The sequence below is a fragment of the Narcine bancroftii genome, chromosome 2 (assembly GCF_036971445.1).
Source record: "Narcine bancroftii isolate sNarBan1 chromosome 2, sNarBan1.hap1, whole genome shotgun sequence".
NCBI lineage: Eukaryota > Metazoa > Chordata > Chondrichthyes > Torpediniformes > Narcinidae > Narcine > Narcine bancroftii.
In genome coordinates this window covers 66,415,134-66,439,329 of record NC_091470.1, presented here as the reverse complement: position 1 = coordinate 66,439,329, position 24,196 = coordinate 66,415,134, and the positions used below count along the sequence as shown (strand labels likewise).

The 24,196-nt window shown below is 40.5% G+C and overlaps 1 protein-coding gene and 1 long non-coding RNA gene across 3 annotated transcripts in view; one reads left to right on the top strand and one right to left on the bottom strand.

Annotated features, from left to right (window-relative positions):
- Window positions 1–752: 752 nt before the first annotated feature.
- Window positions 753–22,228, bottom strand: LOC138753668 (uncharacterized). Of its 2 annotated transcripts, none has more exons than XR_011351351.1 (3): window positions 21,634–22,228; window positions 10,041–10,192; window positions 753–1,505 (listed from the first exon to the last, which is right to left on the bottom strand). It is a non-coding gene; the product is annotated as an uncharacterized lncRNA (long non-coding RNA). The 2 variants fall into 2 exon arrangements; XR_011351352.1 differs by having other exon boundaries at window positions 754–1,505; window positions 21,889–22,223.
- Window positions 22,128–24,196, top strand: part of naa30 (N-alpha-acetyltransferase 30, NatC catalytic subunit) — a 33,334-nt gene continuing 31,265 nt past the window's right edge. Inside the window, exon 1 of the mRNA XM_069916919.1 lies at window positions 22,128–23,247. Within this exon, the coding sequence (XP_069773020.1) occupies window positions 22,498–23,247 (750 nt within the window). The 5' untranslated portion in view covers window positions 22,128–22,497. The remainder of the gene's footprint in view (window positions 23,248–24,196) is intronic.

The window sequence follows — 24,196 nt, the reverse complement described above, 5'->3', positions numbered from 1 at the left end:
GTTTGGAATTGAGATGAACTAGGTTCCAAATTGTGTTTTTGTGACTAGCATTGACTGTAATGAGAAAATGTTTAACAATTACTTGGAAAAATGAGACTGATTTGAATTTATATAGATGGCATATGGAATTGAGATTTTGTATTCCATTGGAAAATAATGTATATTTTATGGGATAATTTTTTAAAAATCAGAAAATTTGGAGTCCTTATTTGGACTATATGGGTTTAAAATTTTGAATTCTCCAGCCATGTTTAAGTGATGTTACTCTAAACCTGGAAATTATGTTATTGTGGTTTATATCTCCTTTCTTTTTCTCCTTTGGGGCTTAGATTAGTTGGGTAAGGGAGGTTTGGGGTTAGGGGGGGTTAGTGTGGGGGGGATGGTTGGAATGAGGGGAGGGTGGGTGGGGGGTATTGTGTTTATAATATACCATGTATTTTTAATTGATCATATGTATTATTTGCTTTTCTGATTGTATGTATCATGGTTTTAACATTTTAAATAAAATATTCAAACAAAGTTGCAGAGAGGATCACTGGAGTCTCCCTCCCCATGTCATCTACCAAGATCATTGCCTGAAGAGGGTGTGCAAAATTAATGAGGACCCCTTCCACCCTACACAAAGCATCTTTCAGTTGCTCCCAGTAGGGAAAAGATAGAAGAGTATCAGAGCCAGCACCACCAGGGCGAAGAACAGCTTCTTCCCACGGGCAATGAGAATGCTGAACAACCAAAGGAACTGCTCACACTGACCATCTGAGACACTCATATGTGCAGAACAATATTTATTTATATTGATGAAATACTTGTCCTGCAAATGTATTGTTTGTCTGCATGTGTGTTATGTCTGCTCGTATGTCTGCATGCTTTGCACCAAGGACTGGAGATGCTGTTTCATCGATTTGTACTTATACAATCAAATGACAACAAATTTGACTTGACAAAATAATAAGCAATTGTTCCATTGCAACTTTCATGTTTGTTTGTAGTGTAAAATCCAAAGGCCTGATAAACTTGCATGAAAATATACATTTCAAAGAAACACCATTAAAAACAAGAACAATTTTCCTAGTGGCGGTAATAATAATGGGATAATTCCTCTTTTATCTTCTGAATCAAGCCAAAAAAATAACATGTACCAAAACTTGTACGCCTTCACCCATATACAAATATGGCTTGTAAGATTCACATTTGGAACTTCAGTACTGTTGTTGAGCCATTATTTTTCTCAGTCGTGTTTAGTTAATGCACTATGTCAGTGCCACGATGAGCTAATCTGTAAATTTTAATGATCACAAGAAACAGGTTCCTGAGCTCAGAAAAGGTGTTGCAGGGACTGAGTGTAGAGAATAGCTAATTTTTCAGGACGTCAAACCAGTCCAGTTGTCCATCCAAACTGCCCAGCAACATACTGGATGCAACTCATACTTATCACTCTTTGTTTACACAATTCTTTGTGATAGGATGAAGAAAATACTGGAAATCCCCACGGAATTATGCAAAATCTGTGAAGAGGAAAAGAAAATTAATATTTTGAATTCATAGTCACTTTTTCCTCGATATTTGATTTAAATTCTATTTCATTTAAGATTTCACAATCCATTAGCTTATATTTTCTTGAATAAGTGCTCGAGATATACTGTAAACAATGTGAAGTATTATGTACCACAGTAAGACCCTCCTTTAAATTAATTCACTGCAAGATTTAGTGATTCAGCATTATTATAATTTTTAGCCACAGTAGTTATCCTTATGCATTTAGAATTGCTTCTCTTGTCTCCAAATAGTAAAATTGTATGCATCTTTGCATATCTTCTTCTTCTTTGGCTTGGCTTCGCGGACGAAGATTTATGGAGGGGGTAAAAGTCCACGTCAGCTGCAGGCTCGTTTGTGGCTGACAAGTCCGATGCGGGACAGGCAGACACGGTTGCAGCGGCTGCAGGGGAAAATTGGTTGGTTGGGGTTGGGTGTTGGGTTTTTCCTCCTTTGCCTTTTGTCAGTGAGGTGGGCTCATAAAACACACAAAAAAGAAAAGACATGAATCACTATGTAACCTTTCCTAACATACAATTACCAGAACCCATCACCATACAAAAGGATATAATCAGTTGTGGTAAAAACTATAAGCTCTATTCAACCAAGTTGCTCCTTCTGAGATCTGTCCAAGATTGTAATGGTGTGATTCCTCGTGCCTCCAGGACTCTAAAACAAACTCAGTGTGTGTTCCAATCTCTATACTAAGCAATGTTAACTTTAAACTGAAGCTGTACCTGTCAACCCCCTGGAAAGTCAGGCACTTTTGCCCTTCTTCACATTTGTAACCAGTAATCACACACTGGTGCCTGTCTGATCATAGCTTCTATTTGATTATTTATGGCTCTTTTATATGAAATTTATTTTAAATATGCAGTAAAATCATTATCTAAAGGTTAGGATTTAACCACAATCGTGCAATTACACATCATATGAAATGGAGAGAACTCATTGTCTGAAGCTAAGAATTCAAGTCACATTAACAATAACTTTCACTTACAAATTGCATTTTTGTTATTATTGTTAAAGAACAATTTAAATATTAAATGTAAATATTTAAATATATTTATGGAAGTAAGAAAGCTTGACAGTGCTATGTCAAATCAATTTTCTTTAATTATGTTTTGTATGTGACTGCTATGGTTTTCAAGCTGTGCAAATCATACTCCTGACTTTGTTGTTTATATAGAGAAGAGGTTTTTGAGTCAGTAGATGAGCCACTCAGTGCAGAATAGCCGTCGTCTGAGTTGCGCTTATAGTAGATAGTTTAGTTTCTCTTTAGATCTATCATAACCCTAGAGATACTGATAATAAAGAACATAAGATGGTAATAATGGAATATTCTTAAAATGTTAAATGTAACTATTCATTAGATCTGCCAATTAAGCCATTGCAAATGGAAATGAATAATGTGCATTCAACAATTCTGCCCTTAAGAGAGTGGGGACAAAAGTATCAATTTACATTATTCGAGTTCTGTATGCTTGGATACTGCTCTGTTCATGTTCTTGCAGCAGTATCCTTAATATAATTACTCCTAACTGAACGTCACTTCTACCTGCAGGGCCAACCTGATCAGAATATTAGATCACATCTCTGTAAATGACAGAGTAGGACAATTAGTAGTGCTGCAACTCCTCAGATCCAGTGATTTGGGTTCAGTCCGACATCCAGTTTTGTCTGTGAATTTACACATTCTCTTTGTAACCATGGAATTCTTCAAGTTTCCTCTCACAACCCAAAGACGGATAAGTTGGTAGATTCAACTGGTCACTATAAATTTCCTCTGTGTAGTAGTGGTGGAATCTGGGGAGAGTTGATGAAAATGGGTGAAAGAATGTTACAAAGATAAATTAGTGGGATCACAGGAAGGCTTGGTGAACTGGCATAGACTCAACGGGCTGTAATATGTGTCAAGAAATATAAAAATTAGATTTCTGTCCTGGATGTAGAGGAAGAGTCAAGGATTTGATTTGCACAGCATCTCCAAAGGATCCTGGAAACAACCCTACCTTCCTTCCTGACGTGCTCTCCCTCAACACCCAAGAGCAGTCACAGGAATGGAGAACTTCAAGAAACCAATAGGCCCCAGGCATCGCATCTCATTAACTCATTAGGCATTTTCACACCACTGTGTGCAAGTGGGTTAACCAGGCAATTTACCCAGTAACCTAACCGGGGATGTGCAGTGCGGGAAGGTCGGACCGAGCAGGGCCAGTCAAACTCGACAGGACTCCGAGAACTAGGTTCGGGATAATTCCGGAGCCCAGCCGAGTTCACCTGCCAATCCCATTCCAGAGGTGTGAAAACACAAATGGCTCACCGGTTTAGCTTCGTGACGTCAGTGTCTTGTGTGCGTGCGTCACATGAAACATGTATTCGGCTTTGGAAACTGTTGGGGGGAACAGCCTATCAGGGACGAGTCGTGGGGGTCAGGTATCTGGCACAGGGGCTGCCCCTGAGGTTCAGAAGGGAAAGAAGGATAAGAATAGGATTCTTGTAGTTGGGGACTCATTAGTCAGAGGGACAGATAGAAGGTTTGTGGGACGAGATAGGGGATCCAGGTTGGTATGTTGCCTCCCTGGTGCCAGGGTCAGGGATATCTCTGATCGAGTACATAGCATTCTGCAAGGGGAAGGAGAACAGCCAGAAGTCGTGGTCCATGTGGGGACCAATGACTTAGTTAGAAGTGGGGATGAGGTCCTGAAACAGGATTATGTAGAATTAGATAGGAAGTTAAAAACAGGACCTCCAAGGTAGTAATCTCTGGATTGCTGCCCATGCCACGAGCTAGTGAGGGTAGAAATAGGAGGATGTGGAGGATGAATGCATGGCTAAAGAGATGGTACAGGGGGAAAGGGATAAGATTTCTGGATCATTGGGATCTCTTCTGGGGAAGGTCGGACCTGTACAAGAGGGACGGACTCCACTTGAACTGGAGGGGGACCAATGTGCTGGCAAGCAGATTTGCTAGAGCTGTGGGGGAAGGTTTAAACTAGTTTGGCAGGGGGGTGGGGAACAGAGTGTGAGAGCAGTGTCCAGGGAGTATGGCCACCTAGCTAGGAATAAAAAAAAATAACAAAGGTAGGATGGAGATTAGGGTAGAAGGTAAAAAAGAGAATATATGTGAGGGTCATTCTCTGAGATGCATATATTTTAATGCAAGAAGCATAGTGAACAAGGTAGATGAGCTGAGAGCATGGATAGATACTTGGGGTCATGATATTGTGGCAATTAGTGAGACCTGACTACAGGAGGGGCAGGACTGGCAACTTAATATTCCAGGATACATTTGTTTTAGATGTGATAGATCAGGGGGTAAAAAAGGAGGAGTTGCTCTGCTTGTTAAGGAGGACATTACTGCCGTGAGGTGGCAGGATGGTATGGAGGGATCGACCAGTGAGGCTGTTTGGGTGGAATTGAGGGGTGGAGAAGGCAAGAGGGTGCTAATAGGGGTGTATTACAGACCACCAAATGGGCCAAGAAAATTAGAGCAACAATTTGTCGGGAGATAACGTATATGTGTGAAAATCATAAGGTAGTGATCATGGGAGATTTTAACTTCCCACACATTGATTGGGATACCCATACGGTTAGAGGGCTGGATGGGCTGGAGTTCGTTAAATGTGTTCAGGATTGTTTTCTAAATCAGTTAGTAGAAGAACTGACTCGGGATGGTGTAATACTGGATCTCCTGTTAGGGAACGAGCTAGGTCAGGTAGCGGACATTAATGTTGGAGAACCAATTGGGTCTCGTGATCATAATTCTGTTAAGTTTTAGGGTAGTTTTAGGGAAGAGCAAGGAGAGGCCTAAAGTTGAGGTTCTGGATTGGAAAAGAGCAAATTTCGAAGGAATAAGAAGGGATTTGGGGAGTATTGAGTGGGACAGGATATTTTCACATAAGGATGTTAATGAAAAATGGAGGATATTCAAAAAAGAAATTTTGAGGGTACAGAGTAGTTATGTCCCAGTGTGGATCAAAGGAAAGGCTGGAAGTCATAGGGAGGCTTGGTTTTCGAGGAATATTGGAAATTTGGTTAGGAGAAAAAGGGAGGTGTACAAGAGGTATAAAGAGCAGGGAGCTGAGAAGTTGAAGGAGGACTACATGGACTGTAGAAGGAATCTTAAGAAAGAAATTAGAAAGGCCAAAAAAAGGCATGAAGAGGCTTTGGCTGACAGAGTAAAAATAAATCCAAAGGGTTTCTATAAGTACATTAAAAGTAAAAGATTAGTGAGAGATAAAATTGGACCTCTTGTAGATAGCGAGGGTAGGCTGAGTGAGAAGTCTGAGGAAATGGGGGAAATTTTGAATGATTTCTTTGCCTTGGTATTCACTAGGGAAAAAAATGTTGAACCAGTTGAAATAAAGAAAAATAGTGGGGAGGTCATGAAGCGTATAAGGATAACCGAGGAGGTAGTGATGGCTGTGTTAAAAAAGATAAAGGTGGATAAATCTCCCGGACCGGACAAAATATTCCCTAGGACACTCAGGGAGGCTAGTGGACAGTTAGTGGGGCCATTAACAGAGATATTTAGGATGTCACTGGCCACGGGGTTGGTACCAAAGGATTGGAGGGTGGTGCATGTGGTTCCTCTGTTTAAGAAAGGGTCCAAATGCAAACCTGGGAATTATAGGCCTGTAAGTCTGACGTCTGTGGTGGGCAAGTTGATGGAAAGTGTTCTGAGGGATGCTATTTACAAATTTTTGGAGGTACAGGGATTGATAGGGAGTAATCAGCATGGTTTTGTCATGCTTGACAAACCTGATTGAGTTCTTCGAGGGGGTTACAAAAAAGGTTGATGAAGGGAAAGCTGTGGATGTTGTCTATTTGGACTTTAGTAAAGCTTTTGACAAAGTTCCCCACAGGAGGTTAGGAAAAAAGGTGGAGGCATTAGGTATAAATAAGGAGGTAGTGAAATGGATTCAGCAGTGGTTGGATGGGAGGTGTCAGAGAGTAGTGGTAGAAAATTGTTTGTCCAATTGGAGGCCGGTGACTAGTGGAGTTCCTCAGGGTTCGGTCCTGGGTCCACTATTATTTGTTATATATATTAACGATCTGGATGTAGGGGTGGAGAATTGGATAAGCAAGTTTGCGGATGACACAAAGATTGGTGGTGTTGTGGACAGTGAAGTAGATTACCGTAGATTAAAAGGTGATTTAGGAAGGCTGGAGGTGTGGGCTGAGAAATGGCTGATGGAATTTAATACAGATAAATGTGAGGTGCTACATTTTGGAAAGGCAAATTTAAATAGGTCATATACATTGAATGGTAGACAATTGAGGAGTGCAGAGCAACAAAGGGATTTAGGAGTTATGGTAAATAGTACCCTCAAGGCTGATACTCAGGTAGATGGTGTGGTGAAGAAGGCATTTGGAATGTTGGCCTTCATAAATCGGAGTATTGAATTCAAGAGTAGGGAGGTTATGATGAAATTGTACAAGGCATTGGTGAGGCCAAATTTGGAGTACTGTGTACAGTTTTGGTCACCAAATTATAGGAAAGATATAAAAAAAAATAGAGAGAGTACAGAGAAGGTTCACGAGAATGTTGACAGGATTTCAGGGTCTGAGTTACAGGGAAAGGTTGTGCAGACTGGGGCTTTTTTTTCTGGAGCGTAGAAGATTGAGAGGGGACTTGATAGAGGTGTTTAAGATTTTAAAAGGGACAGACAGAGTAAATGTGGATAGGCTTTTTCAATTAAGAAAGGGGGAGATTCAAACTAGAGGACATGGTTTAAGATTGAAGGGGGAAAATTATAAGGGGAACATGAGGGGAAATTTCTTTACGCAGAGGGTGGTGGGGATGTGGAATGAGCTTCCGGCAGACGTGGTCGAGGCGGGATCATTGGTTACATTTAAGGAAAGACTGGATCGTTACATGGATAGGAGGAGACTAGAGGGGTATGGACTGGGTGCTGGTCGGTGAGACCAGGAGGGTGGGGATTTGCTACGGCATGGACTAGTAGGGCCGATCTGGCCTGTTCTGTGCTGTAAGTGGTTATATGGTTATTAACCCAATTGACAAGCCTCTGTGGCCTCAGACAAATGAGAAAATGGCACACAATTGCCAGAAATAATTCAACCTCCCCCATTTCTTAAAGAAGCGAACTTTAAATTTCTTGATTATGTCTTTTACTAGCAAGAATAGTGACCACATTTCTTTAAAACTTCAGATCATCCTTTACTTGAAAACAGAACAATTTTAGGGGCAAAGTAACAACTATGAAAGCACATTAAAATAATTTATTGATATGTGTGTATTTCAAGAAGAAATTTTATGCATGTGCACGTGAATATATTTTGAACTCAGGCCACTGGAAACAGCTGACATGCTGGCCTGTGGACTGGATTTCGAGCTTATGACTAGTGAAAATACTATTAGTTTGTAATGGGTTTGAAAAAATACAAGAGATTGACTGTTGCACTTTGGAGAGTGGGCTCACATCTGTCCAGCAGAGCCCAAGGGGAGCTCACTAAATGGCAGCCAATTTATCAATAGAAGAACGTCAGAAGCTTTTCCTCACGTGGATTCACCTTTTTGCGGTGAAACATCAGTATTAATTCAACCTCAAATGTTAAAAAGTGAAAAGTTTAGTGAGAGAATCCTCACCACAAATGAATTAAATTTTTTTAAATTACCATTTAACTTAAATGGTGCTGGTTAAATAAAACAAGCTGACAACATGATTTCTGTGGTATGTTTCAATTAACCCCTGTTTCCACATAGTGACTGATTGGAAACACAAGCAACAAGATGAATCTTAACCTATAAATGCTTCCAAACACCAGGACAATGTCTCCAATCTCGCTGTGGTTTGAGGTCCTTCCGCACAGATGACTGATACATCATCTCAATAAAGATCCAAGATAAGCTTTGTCCACTGGAGAAAAAAATTTGCGTATATGGACATAAATCAGCACTTCCCATGAAACAACACAAGGCATTTTTCATGAAATATGCAATGCTATATTTAAACGGACAGCAGTCTTGGAGGAATGAGGGAACTTCCTGTGAGTGCATAATGCTTCACTCACAACGTCATCACTTGGGCCAGGAACCCCCTTAAAATGCCCGGTTGCCGATTTTGCAGTTAAGTAAGGCTGCAGTGTGAAAATCCCAGGAGATGGAGCCTTCGCGGAAACTTTACCCGGGTTCTAGGATGATCGCCTAAATTCGGCGGTGTGAAAAGGCCTTGATCAGTTTGCACATTTTTGAAGGTTTTGAACAGTTTAAAATACTTTGGATAGAGACATTTAAAAAAAAATTCAGATAGAGTCTGAATAATTTTGAGTAAAACTAAGAACCAGAAATGAATTGCATTTGGATACACCCTTTATTAACTCCAAAACTGTTTAAGTATATTGTCATGTTTCAAAATGCATTGACGGAGGCTGTTTTGCAAGAAGACCAGCAGACATTTCATATTTAGTAAGACAGAGTACTAAAATACAAAAATGCAGAGCTACTAAGAGAGATTAGTTAGTAAAGAAAATTCAAGAGAGTCGAGTTAGTAATCTCAGACATGTTTGAATGGCAGAGAAGAATAGAGTGTGAAAGAAGATCTGCTGCTTGCAAACATTTTTTTTTCACAGTGATCAGAGGCAGAATAGATAATGAGATGATCTAATATCTGATGTATAGCTCAATTTGAACTTCATGGATGAAACTTAAAGCAGAATTCTGAGATATGCCGAGGCCTTAACCACCGATAGAAAGTTGCCATTCAGAACCACCAGTATTACTTAGCACAATTCAAGCCATTGCTTTCATTGCCTTTAAGTGAGGAGAGTATTATCATGAAAAACGTAAGCAATTTTTGATAATATAGTTAGGCAAGATTCTCAGCCATATAGGAATTAACTTGGTGATGTATTTTGAAAGACAAATTAACTATTACTGTGCCCTACAGCTGCATGCCAGCTTTTTGTTCCATACTAAAGCCACCATAAGAGCTACATTAATTCCTTTAGAAATATCACAATTCACTAGCTTTCATTATGGCATGCTACAGCCCTCTCACTTACTCTTCAATCATCGAGCTGCTTTTTTTAAAAAAATGGTTTTTGAAACATAAAAAAGGCCAATGGCAGTCTATTATTTGAGTGAATTGAATACGATACAGAGGGTCATGGTGGAATCTAGTTTGAGAAAGTAATAATTTACAATACTTGTAATGAAATTATACACACTGAGCATTATACACAATTAATCGGCTGATTTGGCAGTTATCAAAAACAATACTTCCTAAATAATAATTAAAAAGTACAATCATGAAGATAAAATGTGGCTGACTGAAGGTTGAAAATTATTCTAAATAGTGTACAGTCAATGGCTGGGCAGGGGATTGATTACCATTGCTGCATTGGATATTTTTTGTGGAAAACTTGAAAGATCAAGATGTTCTGTGCTCAAGGAGGTTTAGACTCTCCAGACACATGCTCAGAAAGCAATAACAAGAGCCTGCAGTTACCCCAGTCATAGATGGAGTATAGAATTATCTTACTTCAGTTGTTGAGTTCATCAATATCCCCTCCACACCAAATATTCATTTCCCTCATTGCTGGATCAATGAACAAATAGATTAAGTCAAATTTAAAAACAAAAAAAGCTGTAGATGTTCAAAATGCTGGAAATACTGAGTAGGTCAGGTCGTATCTGTGAAGAGAGCAACAGGGTGACAAATGATCAATACAATGGTCTAATCAAGCATGAGAGCAATATCATCCAAACGTATGGGAGACACTGCTCCTTATCTTTCAGACAGGAGTAATTAACAAGAGATGTGTCTAATGGCCCCAGCTATTACAGGAGATGTTAAAGGAAGCCCCCTTGCCAATAACAAGTGCTCAATAGGGCCGAAGTGTTTGAAGATGGGGGTAAGTGCATACCTAATCCTCCTCCTTTCATGCTTCTGATTTCTAGCTGTGAATTCAAAGTAGTTCACACAATATGTCGTACTTATTCATTTTTTCTAAACCAATCTTCCATTAATATGCAAGTGTTACATTACATTTGTTAATGGAAATCATTGTTAATTTTAAACATAGCCTGTAAAAAAATGTATCGAGTCTGCAGAATTTGTCACAAATAAATTGTAAATTTTAGATTTTATTTTGCTTGTCTGAATTATTTATTTAAAGATCAGGCTTTTAAAGTATACAGTACAGCTAAGTAACCCTGCAAGACAAAAATAAAATGAAAATACTCTCCATTAATTCCTTATTGGATTAAACCTATTTTTTCCCTCAATATCATTGATATAAACATTAAAAGCTATAAAATTATGACTGGCTAAAATTAGGCTAGATTATTTTTAAATTTCAAAATATTAGGTCCATGTTGTGTCAGAATCCCCATGAATTCAACAAGTCAATATTTCACAGACAATCTAGATTAGTGGTTCTCAACCTCTTTCCACTCACATACCATTTTAAGTAATCTCTATGCCTTTAGAGCTCTTTGATTAGTAAGGGATTACTTAGGGTAGTAATGAAGATCTGCGCTGCGCTGGGTGGGTCATGTCTCCAGAATGGAGGACCATCGCCTTCCCAAGATCGTGTTATATGGCGAGCTCTCCAATGGCCACCATGACAGAGGTGCACCAAAGAAAAGGTACAAGGACTGCCTAAAGAAATCTCTTGGTGCCTGCCACATTGACCACCGCCAGTGGGCTGATATCGCCTCAAACCGTGCATCTTGGCGCCTCACAGTTTGGCGGGCAGCAACCTCCTTTGAAGAAGACCGCAGAGCCCACCTCACTGACAAAAGGCAAAGGAGGAAAAACCCAACACCCAACCCCAACCAACCAATTTTCCCCTGCAGCCGCTGCAACCGTGTCTGCCTGTCCCGCATCGGACTTGTCAGCCACAAACGAGCCTGCAGCTGACGTGGACTTTTACCCCCTCCATAAATCTTCGTCCGCGAAGCCAAGCCAAAGAAGAAGAAGAATGAAGATCTACCGGGACCATTGCCTGAAGAGGGCGCACAAAATCAGTGAACCGGTCCAGACTCGAAAGGCCAACATGGCCTGTTTCCACACCGTAAATGGTTATATGGTTGAGAATCACTGCTCTGGATCCAATTGTTACTGAAATAATTTGCTTGAGAAAAATTGTCATTGGCCCATTTTTTTTGGAGTTATGAAACCTTACACATAACGAGTGAATTAGATACGATTAAAACAGTGGTTTTCAAACTTTATTTCCATCCACATACCACCTTAAGCAATCCCTTACTAATCAGAGAGCACCTATGGCATAGAGAATACTTAAAGTGGTATGTGAGTGGAAAGAAAAAGATTGAGAACCACTGATCTAGACCCATATGTTAACAATATTCATTTGATAACTTTGCTAAACTGTGTAATGTCCAATGTCCCAAAATACTGCAAAAACCTTACTTTTGATCAAAAGGTTCAGCCTACAGAAAATCAAAGCCAAAGTTCATATTAGTTGTCAAGAGTTCATCCTTAACATCACATACAATCCTGAGATTCTTTTTCCTGAGGGCCAGGCAGAATTTCTACTTATCAGTAGTGCAAATTGTACTCAAGAAAAAGATACATATGCAGAAGAGAGAAATGTAAAATAAATGTAAACAAACTGACTCCGCAATACAGAAAAAAATATTTAGTAATATAGTGCAAAGAGTCCTCAAATGAATGTCTGATTAAGTGTTGTTTAGGAGTCTGAGAGTGGAGGGGGAGCAACCATTCCCGAACCTGGTGGCATGAGACCGGTGGCATCTGCACCTCTTTCCTGATGGCAGCAGAGAGAACAGAGTATGTCCTGGGTGGTGTAGATCATTGATGAATGCTGCTGCTCTCCAATGGTAGCATTCCATTTAGATTTTCTCGATGGTGGGGAGAGTTTTGCCTGCGATGTATTGGGCTATGTCTACTACCTTCTGCTGGGTTTTCCACTCAGTTATTCATGCAACCATTCCAGGCCGCGATACAACCAGCCAGCACACTTTCCACTACACATACAGAACTTCCACAAACTCATGAGGACAAAGAGGCAATGACGTGCTTTCTTCATGACGATATTGGTATGTTGGGTCCAGGAAAGGTCCTCCGAGATAGTGTCTTCCAGGAATATAAATTTGCACACCCTCTCATCCCCCAATGACCACTGAATAGTGCACCACAGGTTTTCTTTTCCTAAAATCTACAATCAGCTCTTTAGTTTTGGTGGCATTGAGTGGGAGATTGGTGTTAGTACAAATGTTAATATCTTAATCTGGGCAGTGGGTGGTCGTTGTGTGTGTGTATACACACACAGTTTTAATTTGAGTCAGATTGAGATAAAATCCTTGATTCTGGTACTGAAAATTAATTTCATTTAATTTTTTTAACTATTTCTGTCAATCACTTACACCATCATTGTATTACTTAGTTTTTGCAGAAAAGGGATAATTTATTGACTGTTGAAAGCTGCCCTCCTGTGGTATTTACATGAAGTGTTTACTTAAGGGTGGCTAGTTTATTTTGTATTAGTCACATTGCCATAACATGAAATCAGTTTGATAACTGATCATCTTAATTAGTAAGTAAAAAATACAAGACTGAAGAAACTCAGCAGGTCAACCAGTGCACTTTATGTAGCAAAGATAAAGATATACCCTGTATAACCAACTTTGCCCTTCATCAAGGCATGAGCAAAATGCAACTTCAATTTGAAAAAAATGTTAATGAGTGAAAGTAATTTTTGTGACAAAGATCTCTACATTTAATATAATACTTTTGAAGGATTGTCAAAGAAGGATAGAAACAGTCTTCACAGAACTAAACCAAGCTTTTGCTGTATTTACAAATGGCTTAATTGAAGAAAAAGGATAGTATATCCACATTTTCTGATGACACAAGATGAAGGAGATTAATAAGTAATGCTTTGAGTAGAAAGTTGCAAAGACATGTGATTGGATAAAAATAGTTGCACATGGACTTCAAAATGAGGGTGCGAGATGTCATTCACTTTGTATGCAAGAATGATTGTTCAATGCATTTTATGAATTGAAAAAAGTTAAAAGGTGTACAACAGAGGAGATGAGATTATCTTGGGCACAATGAGGATCAGTACTTGGTTCTGAAGGAACCAAATGTAATATTTTTAGGTTTGCTGATACAAACTGTGTATGATTGAGAATTGTGAAGATCAAGAAATGAAGCTTTTAAGGAAATGTAAACAGGTTGAATGAATAGTCAAAAAGATAGCAGAGTTAGTGTAACTTGGATAAATACAAAGTTGCCCACTTCAGTAAGGAAAGCAGAAAGGCATGATTTAAATGTGATGCTTTGGGAAACGTCAACGTACATAAGGAACAGGGAGTATTTTTACACCAGTCGTTTAAAGCAAATATACAAGTGTATGCAGTTAAAAGGGCAAATTTTATGTTTGCCTTCATTGCAAGGGGAGGAACATACAAGAGGAAGGATATCTTGCCATAATTAACTGGGCCTTGGCGAGACTGCAGTTGGAGTAGCGTGCACTTTTGGGCTCTATACTTAAGAATGGATTTTTAAAAAAAAACTGCTGGAGAAACTCAGCGGGCCATGCAGAATTTTTGAAGCAAATAAATAGTCAATATTTTGGGTCCTGCATCCAGACTGAGAGTGCAGAGTGATATCCAGTATAAATCTGTGAGGAGGAGTGAGATACAAATTGTTAAGTGGAACCAAGCGAGATGAGGAATGATGAGCACATGGAATAGGTGCAGGAGTGAGAGAGGGAAGTAGACGTTCATGTGGAACCACAAAAGGGTGGGATGATGGGTAGATGGAGAAATCGGATAGGAAGGATGGGCCAAGAAAAAATAAAGGCCAATGGATAGGTGCGTGACTGATGGGCAGGTGCAACCAGGTTGAGAGAATAGGGTGATGAAAATGGATAATGGAGGAGGATTGTAAAGGTGAACAAAAGGAGAGAGAACAGAGGTGGACTGATAAGAATGGGAAGGTTACCTAAAATTGAAAAGTTCAATGAGTTGACAGTTCATCTAGTTTGCCCTCACCATAACAGTGGGAAAAGCCAAGGAATAGATATGTCAGTGTGGGAATGACAAAGGAAGCTGAAAGGATATGCATCCAAATGGCCATTGCAGACAGAGAGCAGATGCTTGGCAAAGTGGTTGCCAACCCTGGATTTAGTCCTGCCAATGTAGAAGAGGCAAAAATAACGGCATCAAATGCAATGAAGCAGGTTGAAGGATGTGCATGTGATTTTTTGGCTCACTTGGAAGGGGTGTTCAGGAAGATGTAGTGACATGTATTGCATTTCTTACTACTGCAGGAGAATATGCTGGGGAAGAACATAGGTAGCTGGGGAGTCACGGAGAAAGTAGTTCATGCAGAAAGCAGGGGAGAGAAAGATGTGACTGGTGGTGAGGTCCATAGATGTACTGAGTTCCTGCAACAGTTTATGGCTCCAAATTTGAGCAACTGCAGTCTCTTGTATTTCTAGGAATTGTGAAAGAGAATGAGTGCAACCAAAGTTCACATGTCTGATTCCTGCAACCACAGGATTTTCATACAAGTCTGGGTCGACTTAACTTTCACTGAAGTTTAGAATGACTAAAATTATAACTCGTTATGGACAGTATATTATTTGGATATGGGAAGGAAACAATGGTCTCAGGTGAGGATCAAGTTCAAGAGAATATGCAAAGAGAGGAAATATGGCAATGGAACAGCTGGCTAAAGGTTTGGTTAAAAGTACTTAATAGTATCATGTTTGATACAGTGCACTGCAATTCTGGAAATTTTGATCTTTTGATCTTCAAGGCTGATGCAGAACAGATTTAGTGGAATAATAACAGGGCAAGAAAGGATAAATCAAAAGAGGAGCTTGATTGGATTAAAATTAAAATAGCATTGATCAGCCTAACTTTGGGAACACTTTTCCTCACATATAATGCACAATGAAAAACCAAAACTTTGTGTTTTTATTAATTGAATTTTTTCCAGAACAGATACATTTAAATTCTGAAATGGATAATGCAGCCAAAGTTCATACAAAATATATAATTTTCAGTTCAGTTTCGCAATTTGTACTTCAGATTTCATTGGGCCAACACATAAATTAAGTTTCCAAATGGAACAAATTTTTGGCTTTGAGAGACAATCAGCTTTAATCAAGTTTCATGATAGAGAGAATTATGAATTTAACCTCAACATTTTGTTTCGAGAGGCAAGTGTCCTTCTAATAACTTCCTCATCTCTCATCCTCTTAACTGAACTCCCAAAGGAATCATCATATACAGTAATGTGGGCCCACAAATGACCTGAGTTTTACACAAGAAATTTTGAGCATGCACATTAAAAAAATTATAATCATTAAAGCACCTCCAATTTTATACAATAATGGTTTCAAATTTAAGGCAAATGTTAATTTAACTCTAAAAAAGCCTTGGAATGAAGCTTTTGCAATCCAAGTCTTATCAGATGATCTTCTGCATGATTTTTAAAATGCGTTCAACAATCTTTGAACAATTTAAAGAATTTCAAAAGGATTTATCAGAGAAAAGTTTAGTTGTAGTGGAATACAATGAATTTTAATTATTCTAAGCAATGATTTTTTAAAATCAATTTCCAATTCAATATGCGTCTTATCACACCAGGTCAATGGGAGATGTCATCTCACTGATCCTCCACTCCACATTAGTTCTCCTGGAGCACAAGAACACAAAGACAGGCTGTTGTTCATTGACTGCAGCTCGGTATTTACATCACAGGACCGCAAGATATAGGAAGTCAGCCATTTAGTCCACTCCGCCATTCAGTTATGAGCTGATCCTTTCTCCCATTCAGCCCCACTCCCCTGCCTTCTCCCTATAGCCTTTAATACCCTGACTATTTAGATACCTATCTATCTCTGCCTTAAAGGAATTGGTCTTGGCCTGCACAGCCACCCGTAGCAACAAATTGCAGAGATTCAGCACTCTCTGACTGAAGAAAATCGTCCGCATCTCTGATTTATAAATCTCTGATTTATAACTTCAAATGTGTTGTGGCCTCTTGTCCGAGACACCTCTACCATGGAAAGCAACTTTGTCACATCTTCACTATCCAGGCCTTTCAAAATGCTTCTAAAAGATCTCCACTCATTCTTCTGAACTCCAAGGAGTACAGTCCAAGAGCCATCAAAAGTTCTTCCTATGCTAATCCCTTCATTCCAAGAATCATTCTTAAGATTTTTTTTCTAAACTCACTCCAATTCCAGCACATACTTTCTTAAATAATGAACCCAAAACTGCACTCCGTACTCGAAGAGAGGCCTCACCAGTGTCTATAAAAGCTCAACACCACATCCCTGCTCTATTATCCTATTCCTTTGGATCTGAATGCCAACATTGCATTCGCCCTCTTCACTTCCGACTCATATTAAGATAGGAGGTATTCTGCATGAGGACTCCCAAGTTCCTTTTTACCTCTGAAGTTTGAATTTTCTCCCCATCCAAATAATAATCTGCCCTTCCATTCCTTCTTCCAAAGTACATGACCATACACTTGATTTTTATTTGCCACTTCTTAGCCCATTCTCTTAATCTATTTAAGTCTCTCTGCAGTCTCTCCATTTCCTCCTCACTACCTGACCCTCCACTTCTTGTTATATCATCTGCAAACTTGGCCACACAATTATAGAACATAAGTGGCCCCAACACAGACCCCTTCGAAACACCACGAGTAACCAGTAGCCAATGAGAATGGGATCACTTTATTCCTGCCAATCAGTCAATGCCCTCAACCCATGCTAGTTTCTTTCTTGAAATTCCACGAGCTCGCATCTTGTTTAAGCAACCTCATATGCAGCACCTTCTAAAAGGCCTTCTAAAAACCCAAATTTACAACATCAACTATATCTCCTTTGCCTAGCCTGCTTGTGCTTTCCTCAAAACCTTCCTTGCAGAAGGTTTATCAGGCAAGATTTTCACTTAAGAAAACCATGTTGACTTTAGCCTATCTTGTCATGCACTTCCAAGTATACTGCAACCTCCAACTTCAACAACTTCCTAATCTTCAATGTTAGACTAACAGGTCTATAATTTCCTTTCTGCTGCATTCCTTCCTTTTAAATAGCAGAATGACCTTTGCAATTCTTAGTCCTCTGGAACCATGCCAGAATCTATTGATTCTTGGAAGATCATTACTAATCGTTCCACAATCTCTATTACTATTTCTTTCTGAACCAGAGAGTTCATTCCATCTGGTCCAGGAGACTGTTCTATCCTTGAACCATTCACCTTTTTTTCTGGTGATCATGACTGCACTCACCTCTCCTCCCTGGAAAGTCAAGTATATTGCTTATGTCTTCCATGGTGAAGACTGATGCAAAATATTAATTCAGTCCCTCTGCTATCCATTAGAATTTCTCCAGTGTCATTTTTTATCAATCTGATATTTACTTTTGCCTCTTTTTTTAAAAAAAACCTCTTAATATACAGTGCCCTCTATAATGTTTGAGACAGACATTTTTACATTTATTTGCCCCTGTACTCTGCACTTTTAAATTTGCAATCAAATTATTCATATGGAATGAAAATGCAGATTTCAGACTTTATTCAAGGTTACTTGTATACATTTAGGAATACAGAATTCTCATCATACTGAAGAAAAATTCCCTAACGTATCTCTGACAGATCAGAGATAAATTTGCAATCAAATTATTCATATGGAATGAAAATGCAGATTTCAGACTTTATTCAAGGTTACTTGTATACATTTAGGAATACAGAATTCTCATCATACTGAAGAAAAATTCCCTAACGTATCTCTGACAGATCAGAAGCACTCTTCAGGAGGCAGGTGATTACTGTCCGCAGAAAACTCTTTGAAAATAAATACATAGACTACACTGCAAGATACAAACTACTAGCTAGCCACAGAAAGGTTGGTCAGATTACAGTTTGCCAAGTATTTAAAAGAGTCTGCAGTATTCTGGAAAATGGTCTTGGGGCAGATGAGATGAGATGCCAGTGATGGCAAGACCAAAGTGTGGAGGCATAAAGGAACTACCCAAGATCCAAAGCAAACTACCTGCCATGGCTTTCATCTTGCAGTATAGCCTCTATATTTATTTTCATGAAGTCTGCTGCAGACAGTAGTCATTGACATATCCAAACCTGCCTCCTGAAGAATGGTTCTGCTCTGTCGGACATATGTTAGGGGATTTTTCTTCATTATAATGAAAATTCTTCTGTCATCAGCAGTGGGGGTCTTCTTTGGAAACTAGGCCCTTTGTGATTGCTGAGCTCACCAGTACGCTCTTTCTTCTTAATGATGTTCCAAATTGTTGAATTTGGTAATCCTAAGGTTTGGGCAACGTTTCTTACTGCTTTATTCTTGTTTTTCAGCCTCATAATAGCTTTTTTTTCCACTTTCGTCAGCATAACTCTGGTCCTCATGTTGAAAAATGGCAACTACAAACTCAAAAGCTTAGAAGCAAGTCTAGCTCTCTAATATCTGCACCAATGGAGCAACTAAACCAAATGTCCTAAACATTATGGTGTCCTGAAATGAGGTGACAATGTATAAGTGCTGTATTTCCAACATGGTCAAACCAAAATGTATACAAATAACCATAAATAAAATGCTAGGGTCAAGGCATCTCAGATCAAGTCCACAGCATTCTCAAGCAGTAGGGTGAGCAGCCAGGTATCATGGTCCACATTTGGACCAATGACAGATAGAAAAAGGAATGAGGTCCTGACAAAGGAATATAGGGTGTTAGGAAGGAAGCAGAAAAGCAGGACCTCAAGGGTAGTAATCTCTGGATTGCTGCCAGTACCACACTTCAGTGAGGGCAGGAGAAGGAAGTTACGGCAGATGAATGTGTGGCTGAAGCATTGATGCAGGAGGCAGGGGTTCTGATTCGTGGATCATTGGAATCTATTCTGGGGAAGGTATGAACTGTACAAAAAGGACGAGTTGCACTGGAACAGGAAGAGGTCTAATATCCTGGCAGGCAGGGTTTTTTTTTTGCTATAGCTGTTTGGAAGGGTATAAACTTGTTTGGCAGGGGGATGGGATCCAGAATGAGAGGGCATTGAATAGTTCAGAAGATGCACAAGTAAATATTCTGTGTACCAAAATTGTGAGGCAATCAATAGGGCAAAAGTGCAAGTATAAGATGAAGGATTTAACTTGGGGTACTTTGGAAACAAAATTGAAAAAGGTGATGAATACATCACTGAAGGTCTTATATTTGAATGCCCACAGCTGGGGTAATCTTTCAGCCACAACTCGGTGATGGCCACAATGTCACACCTGCCAACTCCCAGCTGCGCTACTAGATCAATCTTATTTCTGATACTGCGGGCATTTAAACACAAGATATGAGGTATTCTGCACTCATCTTAAAGGAATTGGTCTTGGCCTCCACAGCCGCCCGTAGCAGCAAATTGCAGAGATTCAGCACTCTCTGACTGAATAAAATCCTTCACATCTCTGATTTATAAGGGTGACCTTTAAATGTGAAGTTGTGGCCTCTTGGGAGTCCTTTTTACCTCTGAATTTTGAATTTTCTCCCCATCCAAATAATATTTAAACACCTGTATTCATCACCTTTTTCAATTTTGTTTCCAAAGCAGCCCAAGTTAAATCTTTCAATCTTCTGCTTACGCTTTTGCCCTGTTGATTGCTCAGCCTTCCTCACAATCTCACTGCATAGCAATTTGTGCATCTTCTGAACTATTCACTGACCTCTCATTCTGGATCCCATCCCCCTGCCCAACAAGTTTATACCCTTCCAAACAGCTATAGCAAAAAAACCTGCCTGCCAGGATTAGTCCCCCTCCTGTTCAGGTGCAACTAGTCCTTTTTGTAGAGTTCATACCTTCCCCAGAATAGATTCCAATGATCCACAAATCAGAACCCCTCCCTCCTGCATCAACGCTTCAGCCACACATTCATCTGCCGTAACTTCCTTCTCCTGCCCTCACTGAAGTATGGTACTGGCAGCAATCCAGAGATTACTACCCTTGAGGTCCTGCTTTTCCACTTCCTTCCTAACTCCCTATATTCCTTTGTCAGGACCTCATTCCTTTTCCTATATGTCATTGGTCCAAATATGGACCAAGATATTTGGGTGCTCACCCTACTGCTTGAGATTGCTGTGGACTCTATCTGTCCCTAACCCAGGCACCTGGGAGGCAACATACCATCCAGAAGTCTCAATTTTGTTCACAGAACCTCCTATCTAGTCCCACTACTATAAAATTCCCAATCACTTTAGATCTCCTCTCCCCTTACCTACTGAGACAAAAGGCAGAAATCTGACCACTGTAACTTGCCCCTGGTAGATCATCCACCCAGAACAGTATCCAAAACACTATACTTATTGTTGAGGGAAACAGCCAACTGGGTGCTCTCTGCTGATTACCTATTCCCCATCTCTCTCTTAACAGTCACTCAGTGCCTCTTGATTGTGACTATTTCCTCATAGCTTGCGTCTATCTAGAGTTCAAGGTCTTTAAGGAGATGGTGCAGGTGTAGTTATCAGGGACTCTTTCCCACATGCTGCAATTGGAGCAAAACACTGGCCTAGCTATCATCTCCTCTACTTGGTCACCAAAGCCTCTGGTCACCAAAGCCTCTGGTCACCAAAGCCTCTGGTCACCAAAGCCTCTGGTCACCAAAGCCTCTGGTCACCAAAGCCTCTGGTCACCAAAGCCTCTGGTAAATAAAGGTAATTACACAAAGAACAGTACTTTGTACTCTGCTTTTCTACACAAATGCCACAGACAACTGGTTAGTTTGGTTGTAAAACAGGTTCTCACTTTTTTTGTGAAAAATTAACTTGTACCAGGCCTTTTATTAAACCAATTATTTTATATTTGTTGACTTTTACTTTCACAATGCCATCAATTCCTACATATGGGTAATATCACCAGACAACTGAGATGACTATTCTCTCAATCTTGGTTTGTACAAGCTTTAAACAAAAAAAAACTATTCCAAAGGTTTGGGAATAATAAAAACAGTATTCTGAAAGGAACTTTTCAGTTTAAAGGCAAAACATGGTGGAGATGCACGAGTTCTGAAAAAAGTAAAAATTGGAAATACTCAGCAAGTTACTCAGACCTGAAAAAAAAGTACTTGCCTTTCCCTGTGATGCCTGATCGGCTGAAAATATCCCATCAGTTTTTGAGGTTTCGTTTTTAGAAAACTGTAAATTGGTCATCATCCAGCCAAGGAGTGCATAATTAACATTTACGGTACTCTCCCCTTTATTCAATCAGAAATATCCCACGAAATCCTAACTTTGAAACTCCTTAATTGGTTTCTGCCCAAGCTAAAGAAACGAAGACACAATGCAGAAAATAATTCAGCAGACAGCACAATCTGGGTAACCCACTGGCCGCAAATGAAGGTTGAAAGCATGTCGCCAGCAGCAAAGCCAAACTCCCATCTGAAAGGACAGCCACAGGACACCAGACATCGTTCAGGGCCATGGCCCAGGTGGAAGCGCCCGACTTTCAAAGGTCGACCTGCGCTCCATCAGTCAAAGGTCAACGTCGTAAAGAGAAGTTGCGGAGTATGCCGTGTTTACGACAGCGGTTGACGTATCTGGGGGCATTGAGGTCGCGCCGCACGCTTCTTTTACGGCAGTGCTTGGGTCGAGAGTGGAAACGGCCTCGAGTGACGAGCTGGGCGACGGGGGAGGGGGGTTTCTCTCATTTTTTTTTTTTAATTTCCCCCCCCCCCTTCCCCTCCCCTGTCCTTTTTTTTAATCTTCCGAGGCCGCGCAGGTGCTGGCTTCCACCTGACAAACCTGGATTGGCCTGGTCCGGCCCGGTCCACCGCGGGATGTTTTGAGTGGTGAGGGCGGCCACTTTATTCCCTTCCCAACCTCTCCTTCCCTCCCACCAATTCCCCTCGATCCGGATCTCCTCCCTTTCTCCCCCCCACTTCTTTTCTGGCTGACTAGCCCCCATGCTGCCGCCACATTTCTTCACTCTTTAGGATGTCGGACCTGCCAGCTGGGCCCAGCGTGCTCTCCCCACCCCCCGCTGAAATCTCGGCCTTTCCCGCTGTTCTGAATCACTCCGCGGGCTATGGCCAGCTGCCCGAGCCGGAGCAGAACGAGGGCAGCGAGAAACACGAGGCTGCTTTGCACGGTCTGGGCCAGGAATGTGTCGATGAGGTCGGGTCAAAGCCGGCGAACAGTGTTCTCGCCTTCCCGGAGGCCAACCGAGCGAAGAAGGGCGTCCTGCACCTCCATCACCATCATCAACACCAGCGGGTACTGAACGGCTGTGTTATTCTTAATCCTGAGCTCCACTACAAAGCGGATCGCACAGGCCGGGTCGTTGGTCCCGAGGCCGGCGCCGAGTTTAACGAGGGACTGTCACTCCCCCAAGGTGGCAGAAGGAAACCTGACGCCAGCAATGGTGGGAATCCCGAGGTGAATCATGAGAAGCAAAGGACTGCGGAGGCGTCTGAGGTCCATACTCAAAAGCCCAGGGATGGACTTGATCGGATTGGTGTCAGCCCGGATGACGAAGATCAATCGCGCCTGGCAGCTTCGCTGGCCGCTTGTAATTTGCATGTCCAGCAAGACCCCGACACGAACGAAAGGATACGTTACGTTGGCTATGAGTCTGAGTTGCAAATGCCCGATATAATGAGGTTGATCACGAAGGATTTGTCTGAACCTTATTCCATATATACCTATAGATATTTTATTCACAACTGGCCACAGCTTTGTTTTCTGGTAAGTGTGGTTGTCGGGGAAGGTGGGACGTAAGTGTAAATATGTTAAAGGCACCACCGCTCAAGACGTAATGTGGTTAATCTTGCTACATCATTATGATCTCGTTCTTTATTTCTAAGTCAAATTGAAAATGTCATTACTGATAAAGAACTCTGGTCCCTCAGTCACGTGCCAGCGAGCACCACATAATTCCCTCTCCAATAGCACCCCGGCGGGGGAGAAAGGCAGTCAATGAAGCTGAGTACCTTCTCGCCCTGATGCCGGTGAGAGCCACTTCGCTTAGGCCAACAGGGTTAGTCCCCGGGTGTTCGAAAATCAAGAGTGAAGAGCAACTGGAGATTGAGGAGCAGCTCTTCAAAGAGTGGAAGTGGAGCTTGTATAACTTGCACTTAAAAAGTATATAAAACACATGCGTGTTATAGGCGTTACATTCGCGGCATTGCATAGATTTGGTCACAATATTGAAGACAAAGCTTACTTGTTCTATGTCATCTTGATGATATCAGTTGTTAGCAATTTTTGTTAATGAATACTGTTGTTCCAGTGTCTGGACTTTAAACTTGCATCAGAAGACAATAATCTTCAATATAATGAATGTCATTTGACTTAGCAGTTTTTTTGCAGGTTTGTTCTAAAATCCATTGAAATTTTGTTGTTCAGAAAGGGCAAAGTTGTGACTGGCTCTGCATTTAATACATTTTATGTAAGATACAATTTCAGCATGTTTTTTAAACATTTAGGATTTTTATTTTTATACAGTACTTGAATCTGAAACTACCAGTTACTAATATAACAGATGATGTGTAAACTCATCATAAATATTCTCAGAATTTCTGTTGATCCCATATATTCATATTTGTCCATGCACATTTATTTGGTGTCACTAGTTTCCAAGATTTTTAATTTTGCAGTGACAGAGCTGTTTTTACAGACATAGCCACAGGGTGGA